This window comes from Stenella coeruleoalba, assembly GCF_951394435.1.
Source record: "Stenella coeruleoalba genome assembly, chromosome: 5".
NCBI classification, from domain to species: Eukaryota; Metazoa; Chordata; class Mammalia; order Artiodactyla; family Delphinidae; genus Stenella; species Stenella coeruleoalba.
The window spans coordinates 85,278,372-85,295,970 of NC_137150.1; the positions used below are offsets into that span (position 1 = coordinate 85,278,372).

Sequence of the window (17,599 nt, forward strand, 5' to 3'; positions counted from 1 at the left end):
CACAGGCGGCACCTTTCACTGAGTTTCGCTGGTTTTGTTTCTTTTTGGAGACGGAGGCAAGTTGATAAATGCTTTTCGTTCCGCATTCCTATATTTTCCGTATTTTCTACCAAGTGCACATGGTACTGTTGTTAGCAACAACTGAAGAGATGCATAATAAAACCTGGCATTTATGATACATTATTACTTACCAAATAAGATTTAAAAAATCCATTAAGAATAATTTTCTACTGTCTAATGCCCTTAGGAAAAGAACAGCATGCACCTGGGATAAACAGATGTTTTCAAGGATATTTTCTTAAGGGGAATTTCATGTCCTTCTCCCCTGAGGGGTCACAGCAGGTGAGAGTGCAGCCTTGAACGGGGGTTGCGGGGGGGTGGGGTGGGGTGGCAGCCCGGGGGCTGCGTCCTGTCTCGGAGGGCAGAGTGTCTAAGAAGGTGGGCCGGATCCCTCCCTGAGAGCTCCCAACACATCCACCTGGACAGACCTCCTCCTGCCAAGGAGAAATGGCTGAGGTCTGAACAACACGATGTGCTTTTAGCTCAAAGGCCTGCTTGTCAAAGCTGAGCCAGGAGGGATCCTGAGAACTGAGGCGGTATTTGGTAGCCCTCAGAGAAAACACTTGCTCACAGATATTTGTTTTCCTGGCTCTGAAGCTAGCTTGCCACACCCGGGTTCCTGCAGGTATGCACCAGCAGAGCTTAGATTCAAAACAAAACAAAACATCAACAACGAACGGCAGAGGGGAGGACTGGGGTGGTCATTAGGGAGCCTACGAACTCTCCTCGGGACTAGAGGCTGGTGTGCGAGGCTCAGACCTGGAAGCACACCCACGGCTTCTTCCCGGGCCTCTTAGGGCCCCAGACGCCCATCTCACAACCAGCTTCCTGGGAGGTGGTGGGAAAGCACGCCGGAGGGATCAGAAGGTCACGGTCAGCAGCAGATACGACTCATCCAGGCTTCAGGAGCTCAAGGGGAGATGGCGAGCGGGCGGAGGCCCCTGCCCAGCCTCAGCGAGAGGCAGGCGTAATGCCAGACACCATACCTTGCGGTGTTTCACCACATAGTAGAGGATCGGTGCCCAGCCGCTGCCCTCGTGCCGAGGCCGCCACACCAGCTCGTACGAGTCAGTCTTGGAGGTGCGGGGCGAGCTGAGGATGACAGGCGCCTCGGCGGGGGCCGCCTGCCCCTGCTCTCCCAGGCACGGCCAGGGCGCTGGCAGCGCCGACGCCGGCGGCCTCAGGGCCCCTGGGTGGCCCTTCGGCATCTGGGCAGGGCTTCCGGGTCCGGGCGGGGGCACAGGAGGTGTGGCAGTGGCCGGCTTAGCATCCCGCCATGGCCTCAGGGTGGTGCCTAGAGGACAGAGCCAGAAGGAGAAGGTAAGGAAGAGCCCTTAGTCCCCTGGCCACCTGCTGAGCTGTTGTCTCCATGGAGAAAACAGGGAGAAGTCAGAGGGAAGGGCTGCCAGAGCAGGAAGAACCCCTGGCTCAGGACGTGAAGTGACCATCAGCCCCCTGGACACACAGCCGGGCTCCGTGGGGGTAGAGGGCTGTGCCCCAGCCTGGCCAGGAGGGAAAGGCAGCCGGACGCCCCTGCCCGGGCTTCTCGCCGCCGGCTTGTTTTCCTGTGTCTGCACCAGGTGCGTCTGAGTGAACCATCTCAATTTGCTCCTGAGGTGCCGGAGCCTGCGTCCTTTTCCTCACATTCTGTGTGGGTGTGGGGACGTGTCCCCTTCACTGTGGGATCCACACCATGGGACAGTGTGGGCCTCTCCCTGCTCCACTGCGGGGACCTGGAGGTGCGAACTGTGAATGTAAATACGTCTGAGACTCTCAGAGGCTTCTGATACAGATGAGTCAGCATTACTCCTTGCTGTATTTTTCTCCAGTTGATTCTTTGGTAAGTTTAATTTCCTCCCTAGGAAAGGTAGGGTCTCTGCATCCCCCTCATTGCCTAGCCCAGTGCTGAGCAAATAGCAACTGCTCAATCCATGTAGATGTCAACTGAAAGGAATCAAACTGAGAAAGACAGAGGTGCTTTTCTTTGTGCTAGACCAGTGGCTGTCCAGCTGGGTTCCACGGAACTCTTGGAAGCCACAGGTTCTGCAAACCAATTTAAAAGGTTTGTTTTTTTTTTTAAATACGGTATTTAAATGGGTCATCTGCACTACTGAAAATCTGCACTTCTGACTTATTAGGAAGTCAATGTAAATTTAAACTTACAACTAAAAGCCACTTTTATTTATTTTATATACTGGGGTTTTAAGCTGGATTCCATTTGAGAAAAGGGTTCTATAAACGTTCAGCTGGAATCTCAGACCCTTGGGCTGCACTCACCCGGCCTGGCGGTCCTCAGCTGGACCACAGCGTGGGCGCTCCCGACTTCATTCTCGGCCATGCACTGGTAGACGCCTTCATCCTCGGGCCCTACACTGACCACCCGCAGGGCCCTACGGGACAGTCGGAGGCGCTGGCTGGAGGTGAGGGGCACGGCGTTCCTTAGCCACAGCACGGAGGGCGGGGGGTTCCCTCGCACCTCACAGGTGAGCTTGGCGCTCTGGCCCCAAGGGATGACCAGCTGGGACAGCTCCATGGTGACCTCGGGGGGTTCTGCCAGGAAACCAGAGCAGAGGTAAGAAAGGCTGAGCCCTTCCGTCCAGGCCCAGACAGGCTGGGGAGGGGACTGCTGTTGGGCAAGGCTCCCTCCTTCCCCATGACGTTGGTAGAGGAGAGAAAAGGTCCCATGTCTCCTCCATCAGAGTCTTGACAGGGAAGGGCTACCGGGCCCCTACAGCCTGGCCCCTGGGATCCAAGGCCTCCTACTCTCTCAGTTCTCCTCCATCACTCACTTGGCACGTGACCTCTCACAAGGCACGTGACCCTGTCTGAGCCTCAGCTTATGAGCTTCTAGAGAGGCTGTGAAGATGAGAGAAGGCCCAGGAAAAGAAGGACTACAGAAGACACTCACCGAACACCTGGACGTTGTAGAGGATGACCGCAGCCCCGGGATCCCCAACCCCGTTGTCAGCCATGCAGCGGTAGGTCCCGGAGTCCTCGTCACTGGTGGTGTCGATGAGGAGGTTGCTCAGCAGGAAGCGTGTCTTGTTGTAGCTGGCGACACTGGACCCATCCTTGGCCCAGGTGACCCTCGGGGGTGGGATCCCACCGGCCACACACTCCAGGATGAGACTCTGGCCTTTGGTGACGACGATGGTCTGGGCCTCTGGCGGGTAGATGATGCGGGCAGCCTCCGCAGTGGAGCCTGGAGGGGCAAGGAGAGGAAGGACAGCGTGTAGGACCAGGACTGGGCGCAGAGGATCCCCTCCGCCCTGCCTCAGGTGGCCCAGCCCCAGGCGGCAGCCTGGAGACTGTGGCTTTGGAATCAAACAGCTCTTCAGGGGCTTATGACCTATGTCAAGTGGGGCAAGATACTAATTCCTTTGGGCTCCCCAAGGTCCTCCTGCAGAGAGCTGTCAGGAGGAAGAAGTGAGACAGCAGTGCAGCAGTAGCATCAACACAACACATGCTGGATGCCCCTCCGGCCCCAGCCCCCCTCCGTCAATGAGACCCTCCCCTTACGGCGCACGCGCAGCCTGTCACTGGTGCCCGAGGTTTTCACTTCCTGGGTCACTGGGTTGTAGGCAGCGCACTTGTACATCCCCTCGTCCTCCTGGCTGGCGTTCACAATCTGCAGGTTCCCCGACGGCATGATCAGGTAGTTATCTGAAGAGAGGACAGGGATGAATGTGGGCCCAGACTACTGCACTCAGCAGCTCCCACAAAGGATCGGGGCAGGCAGGGCCCACGTCAGAAGTTGTATACCTGAACTCCAACAAGCCCAAACTGAAAATGCTATTCTCCCCATAAAACCTCACGCCTAGTGGGGCGGAAGTGTCGGGAGTGACACTAACCAACCAGCTAACAAACTGGCTGGCTGACACCCCACCACCATCCCAAGTTCATACATGGGTCTGTGGAAGAGCATTTTATAACTTTTAAGGGGGCTTGCGTGCCATGGCAAGGAGGCAGGATTTGGGATCTGCCAGACCTGGACTCCAGCTCTGGATCTGCCGCATACTAACTGTGTGATCCTGGGCAAGTCCATTAACCTCTCAGATCCTGTTTCCTCATTTGTAAAACAGCATGACGTGTGCTGCCTCAGAGCCATTTGTAAGGACTGAGAGGCCCGTGCTGCACACATGGGAGATGAGCTGATCATTCCTGCAAGCCACCAGGAAGGAGGGAATTGACTTTAGAATTTCCCATCAGTCTCTGTCACGGTCACAGCTCTGAGCCATCTCACTGTTGAATTTCTGCAGCCAGGGAGGGCTATTCTAAGCCCCAAGCCCCACCCTCTCCATGAATACCACTGAAGCCCTTCCCCCTGCATCGCTGGCCTGCTAGGCTCTGTCTGCTTCTGGACCAGGGGTGCCATGGGGGTGGGGTCCCAGGGCTGAGTTCAGCTTCTTTCCACAGGAGACAGATTCACAGCGACTCACAGTACACTTGGTGACTGGGTTGGTGTTTAGCTTCCTGGCAGGCAAAGCACTGGTCATCAGCTTTGAGCTTCCTGGTGGCCTGCCCTTGGCAATCTGGATGTCCCTGCAGTCTAGGCTCAATCTGGATGTTCCTGCAGTCTGGTACCTGGCTGTCACTCGGCCGCCCCACGTGTGAGCTGCTTAAGGCAAATGCCAGATGGAAAGGAAAAAGCCCTTGACTCTTGTGGGATGGGCAGGCCTTCTCTAGGGGCTACTGCCAGGCTTCTGCTAGGGACAATAGACATTCATACTCTCCTCAGTCTCCGGTTATTTCTGAGTGGCAGGATTAGGCTTTTTACCCTTAAAAAAAAGGTTTTTGTATTTTCTATAGTAAACATATACTCCCCTTTCATAACCAGAAAGTTAACAAAGATATTTTTAAATCTCTAGGACATTTAAAAAGGGACACATTTTGAAGTGTCGGGTCCAGCCATAGGGTCTACTTGGCCTTGGGTGCAGGTCAGTTGTGGAAAGAAGCTGACTTGGCCTTGAGAGAGAGCTTCTCTCCCTGCTGGCACTCTGTGGACGAAAGCTTGGTCGCCGCTGGACCAGCTGTCACGTCCACTTAGCAGGAAGCTGTGACTGTTGAGAGGTTGCCATTACCAGCTCTGCTGTGCGGGGGAAGAGCCCCGTCTCCCAACAGGGAACCCCACAGCTCCAGGAATGTCTGGTATGTCAGGCAGCCCTCCTGTGTGTGCCTGGTGGCGGGGCGCTTGCACAGGGAGAGTCTCAGCCCTCATCCGATGGCAGCAGCTCAGCAGCATCTGCCAGGGCCTCAAAGGATGAAGAGATTCCTTGCGACAGGTTCACGGGACCTCCACAACGGAGGCCAATCCCTTCGGGATCCCGCAGGGCTAAATGTCAGGGCAGAAGACAGCTGACGAGCATGGGGAGGGGCTGCCGGCGTGGCGACGGGGGTTTGGGAAGTCTGCAGAGACGGCCAGCTTCCCTCCTGGCCCCGGCCGCTGGGCTCCTACTTGTTCGCTCACCTCTGGAGGCCTCCAGCCACTCGTGTTTGACGCTGTATCGGACCTGGGCTTTTGGGTGGCTCTCAGGAAGGTGACAGGCGATGACCGCCGTGTTCCCCTCATCCACTTCAATCACGTGCTGCACGTCTAACTTGAAGTCCTGGAGATCTGTGGAGAGAAGGGAAGGGGCCGGTTGGGCCTCGATGGAGGAGAGAGGCAGACAGTGCGACATTTCAGGGTGGGCTTGTGCCTCCGTGTCTTTGGTCACAATCAACAGCAGCAAGAAGCTCACACACTGCTCTGGGGGCGCTCCGAGTCCTTCCTCCAACCTTTCGGTGTCTAGAGGAGTTTACAGGAGGGAACGTGTGGCCCGCGTCACTGCATGGGGAGCTCAGCTGGGTGTATATAAGCTGAGGGGGCGGGGTGTAGAGAATTCCATGAAGTGATGCGGGTGACGCAGACCAGCCTCTTTTGTTACACTGACATGGGGGCAAGCTGGCTAGGCCCATCGGCCCCACCGAGCCTGGCTGGAAATGGGTCACAGTCAAGGCACAGATGTCCCGGCACAGCTCATGGAGACTGAAAGGAACAACGATAGAGGATGCTTTTGTCTGTTTTCCAGTTCAATCAAGAATCGCCTTCTCCTCAGACATCCACAGTGAAAAGTGAAAGGCCCGAGATTCTGCTCAATTGCGAACCGTGGTTACAACCAGAAGGCTGATTCCTGCTACCCAGGAGCTACGCAGTCCTCCCCAGTATCCTCGGGGATTGGTTCCAGGTGCCCCACTAAAATCGGCGGATGCTCAAGTCCCTTATACAAAATTGTGCTGGACAGCAGTTGCAGTCGGCCTGCCGTATCCTCGGATCTTCCACCTGCAGATTCAGAGAGCCGACTACATGTCACGTCATGGCTAATGCTTTCTCAGGGCTAAGGATGGGGATCTGTGGATGCCTGAAGGATTTTCTAAGGCAAAGAGGGATGTCCCCAGGGTGGCTTAATGGCAGTGGAATGCGGGCGAGCCGAGGGTCCTGACGCCAGGCTGCGGTCTCTCCTGACTTAGCTCAGTGGCAGGAAGACTGGGATTTAAACTGGAGAGGATGGAGATCCATCTGGAACCAAAGCAGGATGTTTCCTAAACAATCCAACGGTCCCAACAACAAAACTCTCTTTGAGCCAAATCACTGCCCTGGCTGAACAAATCGGGCCATTTGTGCAACAAAACCGCATTCCAAAGTTGGTGTTCAGGATTGTGGTTGAATTTAAGAGAGGAAATAAAACTAATAGAGAATACGATAAGAGAGATGAAAATATTTACCCAGACACTCTCTCCATAAAGGTACTCAGAAAGCCCTGGAGGCACCACCTCAGTGCCCACCACACCACATTCTGTTTCGCAGCGTAACTGCAGTTCACAGCAAGACTCCACCTGCCTGTGCGGTTGGTTCCCAGACAAGGCAAAAGGAGCGGTGGGAATCAGGTTTCTCACAGAAGACGTGAGCTAATTACCAAAAACAAACTGCTGTCACCAGAGGAGAGCTCCGTGATCGAGGCACTCAGGGAGGTCAAGAGGTTTCCCATTTAATGGAACTTTCAAGAAGTTCTTAGTCAAGCCAAGCCAGAGCAGGGGAGGAAAGCCCTTTTATTTCTATGAAAGGATCACTGTCCCCTTGATTCCAATATTTGACTGTGAACTTTTTAGGGGCAGGGACCAAGTCTTCTTCATGTATGTGTCCTCTGAACCTAACCAGCGCCTGGCGCAAGGAGATGCTCAGTGAATGCTGAATGACCGATGAGTGACGATCTTGGAGCTGGGCCACTCAAGTCAGGTACACGATGCCCATGCATGTTGCCTGTGAACTCAGATTTCATAGTTGAGTTGGGTCTACAGTATGAGCTCAAGGGCTTAGCACAACAAATTTTCCATGAACCTCTTATCCAAGTGTGGCCAACCTTTATCTAAGTTTGGATATTTTGAAAATAGCATATTTCTTGAGTGATTACTTCCAGGGTCACAGGAGAAATACGTGTAATAAATGTGGAATAAGAAATACATGCTGTTGGTCGGGACAAGGTGGCAGAGTAGAAGACCTTGAGCTCACCTCCTCCCACGAGCACACCAAAATCACAACTAACTGCTGAAGAGCCATCAGTAGAAAAGACTGGAACCTACCAAAAAGACACATTGTACATCCAGAGACAAAGAAGGAACCACAACAAGATGGTAGTAGGGGCACACTCGAGATATAATCAAATCCCATACCCCCAGGTGGGCAACCCACAAACTGGAGAATAATTATATCACAGAAGTTCTCCCGCGGGAACGAGAGTTCTGAGCCCCATGTCAGGCTCCCCAGCTTGGGGGTCTGGCATCGAGAGGAGGAGACCCCAGAACATCTGGCTTTGAAGGTCAGTGGGGCTTGATCGCAGGAGCTCCACAGGACTGGGGGAAACAGAGATCCACTCTTAGAGGACACACACAAGGCCTTGTGTGCACTGGGACCCAGGGCAAAAGCAGTGACTTCATAGGAACCTTGGCCAGACCTACCTGCTGGTCTTGGAGGGTCTCCTGGGGAGGCAGGGGGTGGCTGTGGCTCTTTCTTGGGACGTAAAAGCTGGCGGCGAACGTATCGGGATTACTCATCTGAAGGCTGACATCTTGCTTGGGCCATTAGCACCAAGACCTGACCCCGCCCAACAGCCTGCAGGCTCCAGTGCTGGCACACCTCTGCCAAACGACCAACAGGGCAGGAACACAGTCCCACCCATCAACAGACAGGCTGCTTAAAGACTTCCTGAGCACACAGCCACCTCTAAACACGCTCCTTGACACAGCCCTGCCCACCAGATGGCCAAGACCCAATTCTACCCATCAGTGGGCAAGCACTGGTACCTCCCACCAGGAAGCCTGCACAAGCCTCTAGACCAGCCTCACCCAATGGGGGGGCAGACACCAGAAGCAAGAAAAACAGTCACATAGCCTGCGGAACTGAGTCCAAAAACACAGGCCTGGACCTACCCTGGGACCAGCTGGTCCCTGGCCACCAGGTGACGAGAGGGGAGTGTACTGCTGGGATACACGGGACATCCCCTACTGAGGGTCACTTCTCCATGGCTCAGAAACATAACTAACCTTCCACATACATAAAAATACAAACAGAAGTTTAGACAAAATGACACGACAGAGGAATATGTTCCAGATAAAGGAACAAGACAAAACCCCAGAAGAACAACTGAGTGACGTGGAGACAGGCAATCTAGCAGAGAAAAAGTTCTGAGTAATGATCGTAAAGATGATCCAAGAACTTGGGAAAAGAATGGATGCACAGAGCAAGAAGTTACAAGACGTTTTTAACTAAGAATTAGAAAATATAAAGAACCAATCAGTTGAAGAATAACTGAAACGAAAAATACACTAGAAGAAATACATGCTGTTGACCGAGTAGTGTGGCAAAAACAATGACAGAATGCCTGATTCATCTCTATGGCCACAGTTTGCTTTCCAGGCTGAACCAGTGGGTCCTGGGGGTCAAGGTGAGCTCTCTCATGGATTCCTTCCTTTGGGTGGGTGCAGGGCCTTCTGGGCTTTTAAAGAATTATCTCATCGTTATTTAATTTTGTGTTGGTGATAACCAACACACACTAAGTTGCAAATTCCTAGCAGGCAACCTATTAATTTTGCACTCTGTGCCCCCGCCCCCAAGCCCCACTGCACCGTCTTCAGGATGCACCAGGCTCACTTAGTCCTTGTTGAGTGACTAGTTGGGAAGGCTGTGCCCAAGGCCAGACTGGTGGGCATGCGCACTGTGCAGCCGTGCCGGGCCCTGCGCTTGGAAGCCTTTCCCTTTGCACTGAGCCCCACAGAATATGGAGCCCAGTGTCGGCTGAGCCTCTCAGCCAGGAGAGCGGATGTGTTTTCTTCCGGAGAGAAGGGAGGGTGGACTGCCTGGGCTCAGCGTGTTCTGGCTGGATGTTGCTATCTGCTTTCCCAAGCAAGGCACTTCAGCAATGCAAAGGTCTTAACCCTCCTCAGCACAGGGTGTGCCCTACCTGCCGAGTCAGGAGGCTCCCCACAGAGTGAGCTGTGAGCGATCGTGAGCTCAGGGGCACCTGGAAAATTCCTCAGTCACTGAGAAGCACTCTCATGCATGCTCTAATAAATCTAAAAACTACTCCACCAAGAGTTTCTGAGTTTTTGTTTCACCCTTCTCCTTTACCTCGTTCTAAGAAAATCTGCCTCAAGCAAGAATGTACTTAAGCCTAACAGATCATTTTGCAAAAAAGATGTGAGCAACGGAAAGGAGTCTGGGATCAGAACGCCATCTCCAGCTTAGCCCTTGGCTTCTGCCCCATTGTAACTGAGGTCTTATCGGTGCACGGAGCACGCTGTCCTCCATGTACCCACCTCACTGCCCCAACACTGGATAACACTATGCACTCCCCCTTAAGCCCCTCGTGGTGCCTTCTGCATGCTCGGACAACCCACTGCTGCCTTGGAGACAGCAGGCTGTGTGTGCAGTAGTGGGGGCACTGGTCAGCCATGGCCCCTCTGTTCTGATGCCTACATGTGCACGACAGCCCATGCGGGCAGGACCCAGGACACCCCAGCTGGGCTTCCAGCTCCCCACAAGGGCCGACTGGCAGGCGAGCCTCCTGGCTTCAAAACAAATAAGCAGCAGTTGGGTCCTTGGCCCTGCCCCCCCACAGCTTAAGCTTTAGCTGTTGCTTCACTAGACAAATGCTCCAAATTTGGCTGCTGGAGCAAAAGTTGAGTTTCACTAAAAAGGGATCAAAGGCAGAGTAATGAAGTGATGGACGATCTGAAAATCAGAGCACCCCCTCTTCTAGCAGTTCTGGGCAGGAAGGAGGCCAGGCAGGGGCAGAGGCTTTGTGATCAATAACACTCTAATCGGCCACCAGATGAGAGGCAGATGCGGGGAGATCTCGTTGGCTGCATAGGAAGGGAAGCAGCCTGTTCTCAGGCCCCTTGTCTGCAAAGCCAGTTTCCTGGCGAGTCCCTGGGCTGCTCAGAGCGCCTCGCTGGGAATAAGGGGCAGGCCCTTCAGTTACAGATGGGGTTAGCAGGCCTCAGGCCTCGCTGCACAACGATGCATCAGGTTTCCTGGGGGAAATGGTTTGACAGGACACCTGCCCTTGCCTGTTGGCTGGTGTGTTTGAGAAATCCATCAGAGGAATGTTTTTGCAGCTTTAATCCTCTTACCTTCCCTCAGACCCTTCTTCTGCATCCCCTCTTTGTGTATTCTTCCAACTATTTTATTAACGTGTCGGCGCTCATCAAATGCCAAGGGGCTCACTCCTGTTTCTCAGCTCTCAACAGGTCAGAAGCCCCTGGTCTTTGAGGCCATCTCTGGGTTTATGGACCTTCTTTATTTGTCACAGAGCTTCGTGCTTTCTGAGAAAGCCCATAACATCTCAGGCTCCATATGGAACTCTGCCCGGTTCCTTGACTTCTAAGCACGCAATTTCTTAACGGAACATATATCTTCTCATATATCACTTCCGTAGGAGCCTTGGATACACAGATTACAGGGATCTGCTCAGACACAAATCATGCAATATGCTCTGAGTTTCCTCCACATTCACAGGGTACATCAGGCTCCTACCTTCTTAGCTGTGGGGATAAAAGGAGGAAAATGAAAACTTTCAGAGGCGTGTCGGGTGTGGCTGCCATCACCAGGATCATAGGCGAAACTACAAACTGACAAATTCCACCTTGAGCCCCTTCTGAATTTCTTTCTCTCCACCTTCTAGCCTGATCCTTCCTTTATGAATACAAGGCTCAGTAGATCTATGAATTCAATGACAATATTCAGTGTATGTCTGTTCATTCTCGTAACACAAAACTGTCAATCTTGATGGTAGGCTCATCCTCCAGTTTTTATAGACGCTACCTGTCCCGTCACGTGGTACACTGCGCCTCCGCAAAAGGCCCCCAGTGTGATCACTAAACCTAACTTTTACTTTCAGGGAGTTTCCTTATTTGATCGTCTTCTCCCCGAGTTCCTCCCTTAGGCTGAAAATTAAAGTTCGCTTCCGTTTAAGAAAGAAGTCAGGTAAGGCGGTGCCTTCAGGTGGAGGCTGCCTGGATTTACCAACATCCCCATCTCCCTGAGCACTTCCGGCTTTCAACGCATTTCTCGTACCTAGTCAGTCCCATCCTACCCTCCCGCCTGTTCTCGGGGAGCACAGGACGAGCCTGCATGCATCTGCCGAGGCTGGATGGGATCCACCAGATCGTGAGGCGACTGAATTGGGCTCACTTGGCAACGCTGCCGGGCGGCTCAGCAGCCTCGTGGCCGTCGGCAAGTTTCTAGGCTGACCGATCATTCTACCCCCCAACTCTCCTGGCCGCCAGGCCTCAACTTGCCCCTGTGCTGGCTTGCTGCGTCTACGGCCAGTGTTACAAAAAGGAAAAAGAGCTTGCCTGATGGAGTACCCCAGTGACATGCTGACCCTGTGGCCCATCCCTGCGTGTTCTGACAGGCAGCAAAGGTGCAGAGGAAGTAGAACCAAGCGCCCGGGGCTCACCGCTCTACCGAAGGACTTGGAGGCGCTGTCTGAGCAGGGGAAGGGTCCTAGGCCTTGCCTCCCTGTGTGGGCTCTTGCGATGCAGGGGCTCTCCAGTGCCCTGAACTGCTTCACGGGCGGGCAGAGAATCACAGCACGACTTGATCTCCAAGTCACCTGAGGAGCCATGGCCTGGCACGACCCCGTGGTCAAGCCTCTGAAAGGAAGTGCGCTACAAGTGGAAAACCATGGTGACGGACTGCAGAAGCGGAGTGGAGGCTGGGTCCTGACGGTGTTCCTGTTAGAGGTGGGACTGCCTGGATCCTGGTGAGTGGACGGGGTTTACTGTGGGATGGGCGGGCCTCTCAGACGCCACGCATTCTGGGTAGTGACTAAGCCTATGACTAGTCCATAGCCCCGGCACACAGACCACTGAAGTCAAACCCAACTGCAGCCCACAAGGCTGGGCAAAATCTGCATATTCTGCAGTCGGCATCTGGCACGATACCATTCCTCCAGGCACCACTGATTCATTCACTCAGCCATCCAGAGGCTGCAAAGATACCGAGAAGATGAAGACGTAGTTCCTAACCACACGAGCTTTACTCTAATAGAAAAGACAGTTAAAACAACACACAAGGCAGGGTACAACAATTCGCACGAGTGGTGTCCCCAGGCGTAGTCCCTGCCACCTTCACCAGCATTCCAACCTCAGTTAGGTTACCTCGATCTCCAGAGCAACTTAGAAAGGGGGTTGGTGGAGGGAGTAACCGTCCCTTTGCAGGCTGGAAGAGTGGACAAATGCATTTGCTCTCTTCAGGATTTTTTTCTGCCTGTTCAATTGCATAATTTTGGCTCCAAAGCTGTCTCCTGACAGCCATGGAAACGTGACATGAAATTTCTCACACACACTTTCTGATGAAAGCAAGGCATGCTATTTAAATAAAAACAGTTTCTATGGGGGAGAGAAAAACCTTGGTAGATGCCAAACATATTAGTTGTTAAATCTTGTGTTTCTTTCTTTTCTTTTGAGTTAAGGTGGGGTGTGCACCTAGATTGGAGCAGTGGGAGAAAGCTGAGGTTGGGGAAGAGATGAAAGGCCCAGAGGGAGGAGAGCAGAAGATCAGAGTCAAGACTGGAGGTGGGGAGGACAGGAGAGAGGGCATAAAAGGAGGGGTGCGAGAGAAAGAAGGAGGAAAAGAAAAAGAACCTAGTTTGCAATGTCATTAAATGATTTGCAGTAAACTGGCCTCATGCTTCAGGAATTTCTTGGCTTGAACCAATTAAAAATATATATTTTTTAAAAGACATATGAGAATGAGAAATGTTATTAATCGTTGAACACAAACCAAGGATGGGAGCCATTTCTCCACTGAGTCTGGCAGCCAGATGAACAGAGAAGATGTCTGTAGACCATCCCATGTATTTGACTCCAGTGCTGCTGTGAAGTAGGGCTGGCTAGCAGAACTGGGGAGTTTCTTTTGGACTAGACGAAGGAATAAAATGGTTTGAAAACATACACTGGGGAAAGAGAGAAGAAGGAAAAAGAAGATTGACTTGCCAGCAACCCACATCACACATATTTCTCTGATCAACCAAATATAAACTAGAAACTTAGCAATGGGAAAATTAATGTGAATCCCGGTGGTCTAGACTCATCAGAGCCAGAGCTGCTTCCTGGCATGGCCTTTGGCAGGCTGGCGGCCTGTACAGGAAGAGAGAGAGGAGAGAAGACGGAGGCGTTCAGAGGAACAATGGACGTGAACCCTTCAGCGTGGCCTTTACAAACAGAATTCTAGGTGGGAGAGGCGGGGGCACAGTCTGAAGGCCGTGGGACCCACAGTGGTTCCCACTTTCCCCTCCACACACCTGGGAACTACGTAGTCCTAAAAGCAGTAATGACTACCCATGTCGTCTGCCCACCCGCTCTGACAGTGTCCCGTGAGGCATCTGGTAGGACGTGGAGCCACTTCCACTGGCGTCTCCCTTCAAACGTTCCAGAGTTTCCTCTAAAAATGCTTCACGCTTCTGACGTCCATCAATTTTTCTAAACCCTTCCTGAATCTATTTGTATTTTCAGCCTGTTTATATCCCAAGATGTTGCTTCATCCTTTCTTGTTTACTTTCTCAAAAGTTTTACTATGTCATAGTCTGGTGAAGAAATCTTTGTTCACCTTCTGCATGCCCTTTCTGATCTTCTAGACTTCAAACGCATCTTATCTGGGAGTCTGCCTCTCCCTAGACATTCACCGAAGGCCTAGCCTGTGCCAGGCCCACTGCTGTGCAGCAGTGTGGTGGTCACAGAGGTGAAGGGCAAAGAGACGGTGGCAGGAGAGGCCTAGAGAAGTAAACTCGGGATGGTAGGGATCCGCGAAGAGGGGACCCCACTCCAGACTTGGGGGATCGAGGGGGTCAAGAAAAGATTCTTAGAGGAGAAGATACTTGAATCTTGAAAACTGAGAAGGAATTTATTAACCAAAGGGAGGTGGGAACTCTCTGGGGAAGAGAACGGAAAGGAGGTTGTTACAGGTGGACAGAGCGCCATTCCAAAAACCAGTGCAAGACTAGCTGAGGAAATGGCAGGGTTGCTGGCTCTGGAGTGGGAGGTAGGGCTGAGAGGGAGGCTTAAGTGTCACGCTGCAGCCTGGGTCTTACTCTGTGATGCCTTTTCAATGTTTTTAAGTAGAAAAGGAACGCACTCACCAAAAATGAAGCACACTTTTCCCTAAAGAAAAAAACATGCTGTTTCTGCCTTAGCAAGTTTTTTTTTTTTTCCTTTTGCTTACCTTTTTTTCCCTCAGTATTAAGTGACAGTCCTTTATTTAGATTTGAACATTTTGTCCCATTTGCAGGACAGACTCACTGTTCTATAGTTCCTGGGACTATTACCAGATTCCAAAAATGGTTGCAAGTTTAAAAAATAAGATCAGGGTAGAAATCCCTACACACACAAAAAAAGGAGAGCCAAGGAACTCATTTGCTCTCCTGATTCTTTTTCATTTTAAAAGAACCATCTTGCATCATGTTCTTTAGAGGTTCCAGTGATTTCAAGCAAGCTAATCAATCCTCCCCTTGTCTTCCTGCGCAAAAGGCTTCTTAAAGTCTGTTCTGGCTCACTGAATCTATAGTTGTACCTGCTTAAACACACTGTGTGGTCCTTCCCTTTTCTCTTAGCTTAGAAAATGAACCTAGGATTTTATTTAAGCATATGGGTGTGTGTGCAAAGAACAGACTGAGGAGAGGAGTGGGGTAGGTTAAGAGTTCTAAGCGTGTCCTTGGGAGAAGGTGCACCTTGGAACTGAGCCCTCTTTTGGTAAATATTGACGGTTGCTAAATAGAGAATTGGAACCCTGGCTGTTTGGGGCAGTTGCTGCCATGATGCCCTGAGCTAACTCCACACATTTTTCTGGGCACCTGTGCCAGGCCTACTGGGATTAGCATTGCCAAAGCCATTTGAAGATTTCACCAGAATACCAGGGGAAATTCTTGTGAGGTGTGAATTTCTGCCTGTATCCACTAGAAAACAGAAAGGGTTAATGTGACTTTGGCCTAAAGCTGTAAGGTATTCCTTAGTCATCTCCTATTTAGGTACTCAAGTTGCTTAGTACCTTTTAGGTTTAAACTGTCTTTCAATAATTTTCTTGTCCAACTGGCAAAGTAAAATACACAACGCTTACGGCATAAAGCAGTTGGATTTCAAGCTCAGGTTAGTTCTCCTTTTCCAACTATACCACCGTGTGGAGCTGTCTCTCTGCCTCTCCCAGCAACGGCAGATTCACACTCTGCCTGGAGGGCATCTTCAGACCCAGCTTTCAGCTGCAGACTCCTTTCCCCTCCTAGGGAAATACAGCCACTGGGTGATTGTCTCTCTCTTGCTACCTCATCCTAATTTCAGGATCTGACGGAACTCACTATGGAATTATCTGCAACGTCCAAGAAACTGCACTGGGCTTAGGTCTAAGTACACAATGTAGAGAGCTGAACTTCGTTGTTGAAGGTCTGAGAAAGGGATGTGAGGACTCAAAAAATTAGAGAGAAAGGTTGTCCCTCACACATTCTTCAAGGCTCAACCCTGAGTCTTCCTCAATCCCCTGAAACTGAAATGAATCACTGTTCGCTTGAGCTCCCATTAAAATCTGTTTATATCTCTATTAGGCAACTCATGGGTCTGACTGACTTGCTTTATGGCTAACAGGTAAATGCAGTCCACCTTCTCCATCAGACTAAGAGGTCCTCAACAGGAGGGACCAGGTCTTACCGTGCTGTTGGCAATTCTAAACACTCCCCAATTCGCAGGACACGAATCTCCAAAACACCCAGATATTGAACTCAGGAGAATGGCTGGTTTGCTGGTTCCCTAGTGGGACTCATGACTCTCCAGCCTGCCGGCTAGCCCTATGGATTTTGGACTTACCAGCCTCCACGATCATGTGAGCCAATTCTTTAAAATAAATCTTTCTCTCCCTTTCTTTTTTCCTTTCTCTACTCGTCTTTCTCTCTCTCTCCCCATATGTGTGTGTGCATATAATTATATATATGTTCTCCATAAAATTACGTGTGTATATATAATTATATAAGTGTGTATATATATTCATATGTATGTTCTCCATAAAATTATATGTGTTTATATAATTATGTATGTGTGTGTATATATACATACATGCATTTTATATATATATGTGGGGTGGGGGGAGATTGGCTCTTCTTCTCTGAAGAACTCTGACTAAAAACAAGGATAGGGCTTCCCTGGTGGCGCAGTGGTTGAGAGTCCGCCTGCCGATGCAGGGGACACCGGTTCGTGCCCCGGTCCGGGAAGATCCCACATGCCGCAGAGCGGCTGGGCCCGTGAGCCATGGCCGCTGAGCCTGCGCGTCCGGAGCCTGTGCTCCGCAACGGGAGAGGCCACAACAGTGAGAGGCCCGCGTACCGCAAAAAAAAAAATAAATTAATTAAAAAATAAATAAAAGCAAGGATAAAGGAAGCTAGAAATGTATTTTTTTTAATGTCGACAGCAATCCTTAATGGCCTATTCTAATTCAGGGTCACAGCACAGAAGACCTTAAGGAAGTGTCTGATGGGAATCAGAGCTGGGGAGCTGAGTAAGAAGTCATGGCTTCTGTTTGTGGAACTCACAAGGCCAAGGGCCAGGGTCGGCCCATCCTGCCAGCACAAACCAGCACTGTCTCCTTGGAACAATAAGCAGCAGTGAGCCAACACACGCATAAATGGGCAGCTCTGCGGGCTACACTGACAACATATATGCAGTGACACTACGGGCTGCTCTCAAAGGTGGCGGGGAGGTGGGAACCCAGGTTGGAGAACATGTGAGTAGGGGAAGCTAAGAACTTCACAGGAAATGGGTTTGCTCTCTCTTCCTGATAAGCCAGTCCTCTCTCTTGGCTCTGGCTGTGACGGAAGCTTTGCCCCTCCTGGGCTCTGTCGTCCTAGGGCTGCTCCCAGAATGCAGTTGGGCAGCACAGGGTTGGGCACCGGCCTCAGAGCCTTCTGCAAGAGGATACTCCACGGATATGTGCTGACCAAATGGGTGAGTGAATAAAGTCTGGAAT

At 51.5% G+C, this 17,599-nt stretch overlaps 1 protein-coding gene across 3 annotated transcripts in view; it reads right to left on the reverse strand.

The window, feature by feature from the left end:
• Nucleotides 1–17,599, reverse strand: part of BOC (BOC cell adhesion associated, oncogene regulated) — a 40,272-nt gene that overhangs the window by 16,848 nt on the left and 5,825 nt on the right. For 2 of the 3 annotated variants that reach the window (XM_079922396.1, XM_079922395.1), the window contains exons 3-7: nt 5,528–5,674; nt 3,580–3,723; nt 2,969–3,262; nt 2,338–2,610; nt 1,047–1,354 (exon numbers count right to left, since the gene is read on the reverse strand). In XM_079922396.1, coding sequence (XP_079778522.1) covers nt 1,047–1,354; nt 2,338–2,610; nt 2,969–3,262; nt 3,580–3,723; nt 5,528–5,674 — 1,166 coding nt within the window. The remainder of the gene's footprint in view (nt 1–1,046; nt 1,355–2,337; nt 2,611–2,968; nt 3,263–3,579; nt 3,724–5,527; nt 5,675–17,599) is intronic. The other variant, XM_079922397.1, reaches the window with a different exon arrangement.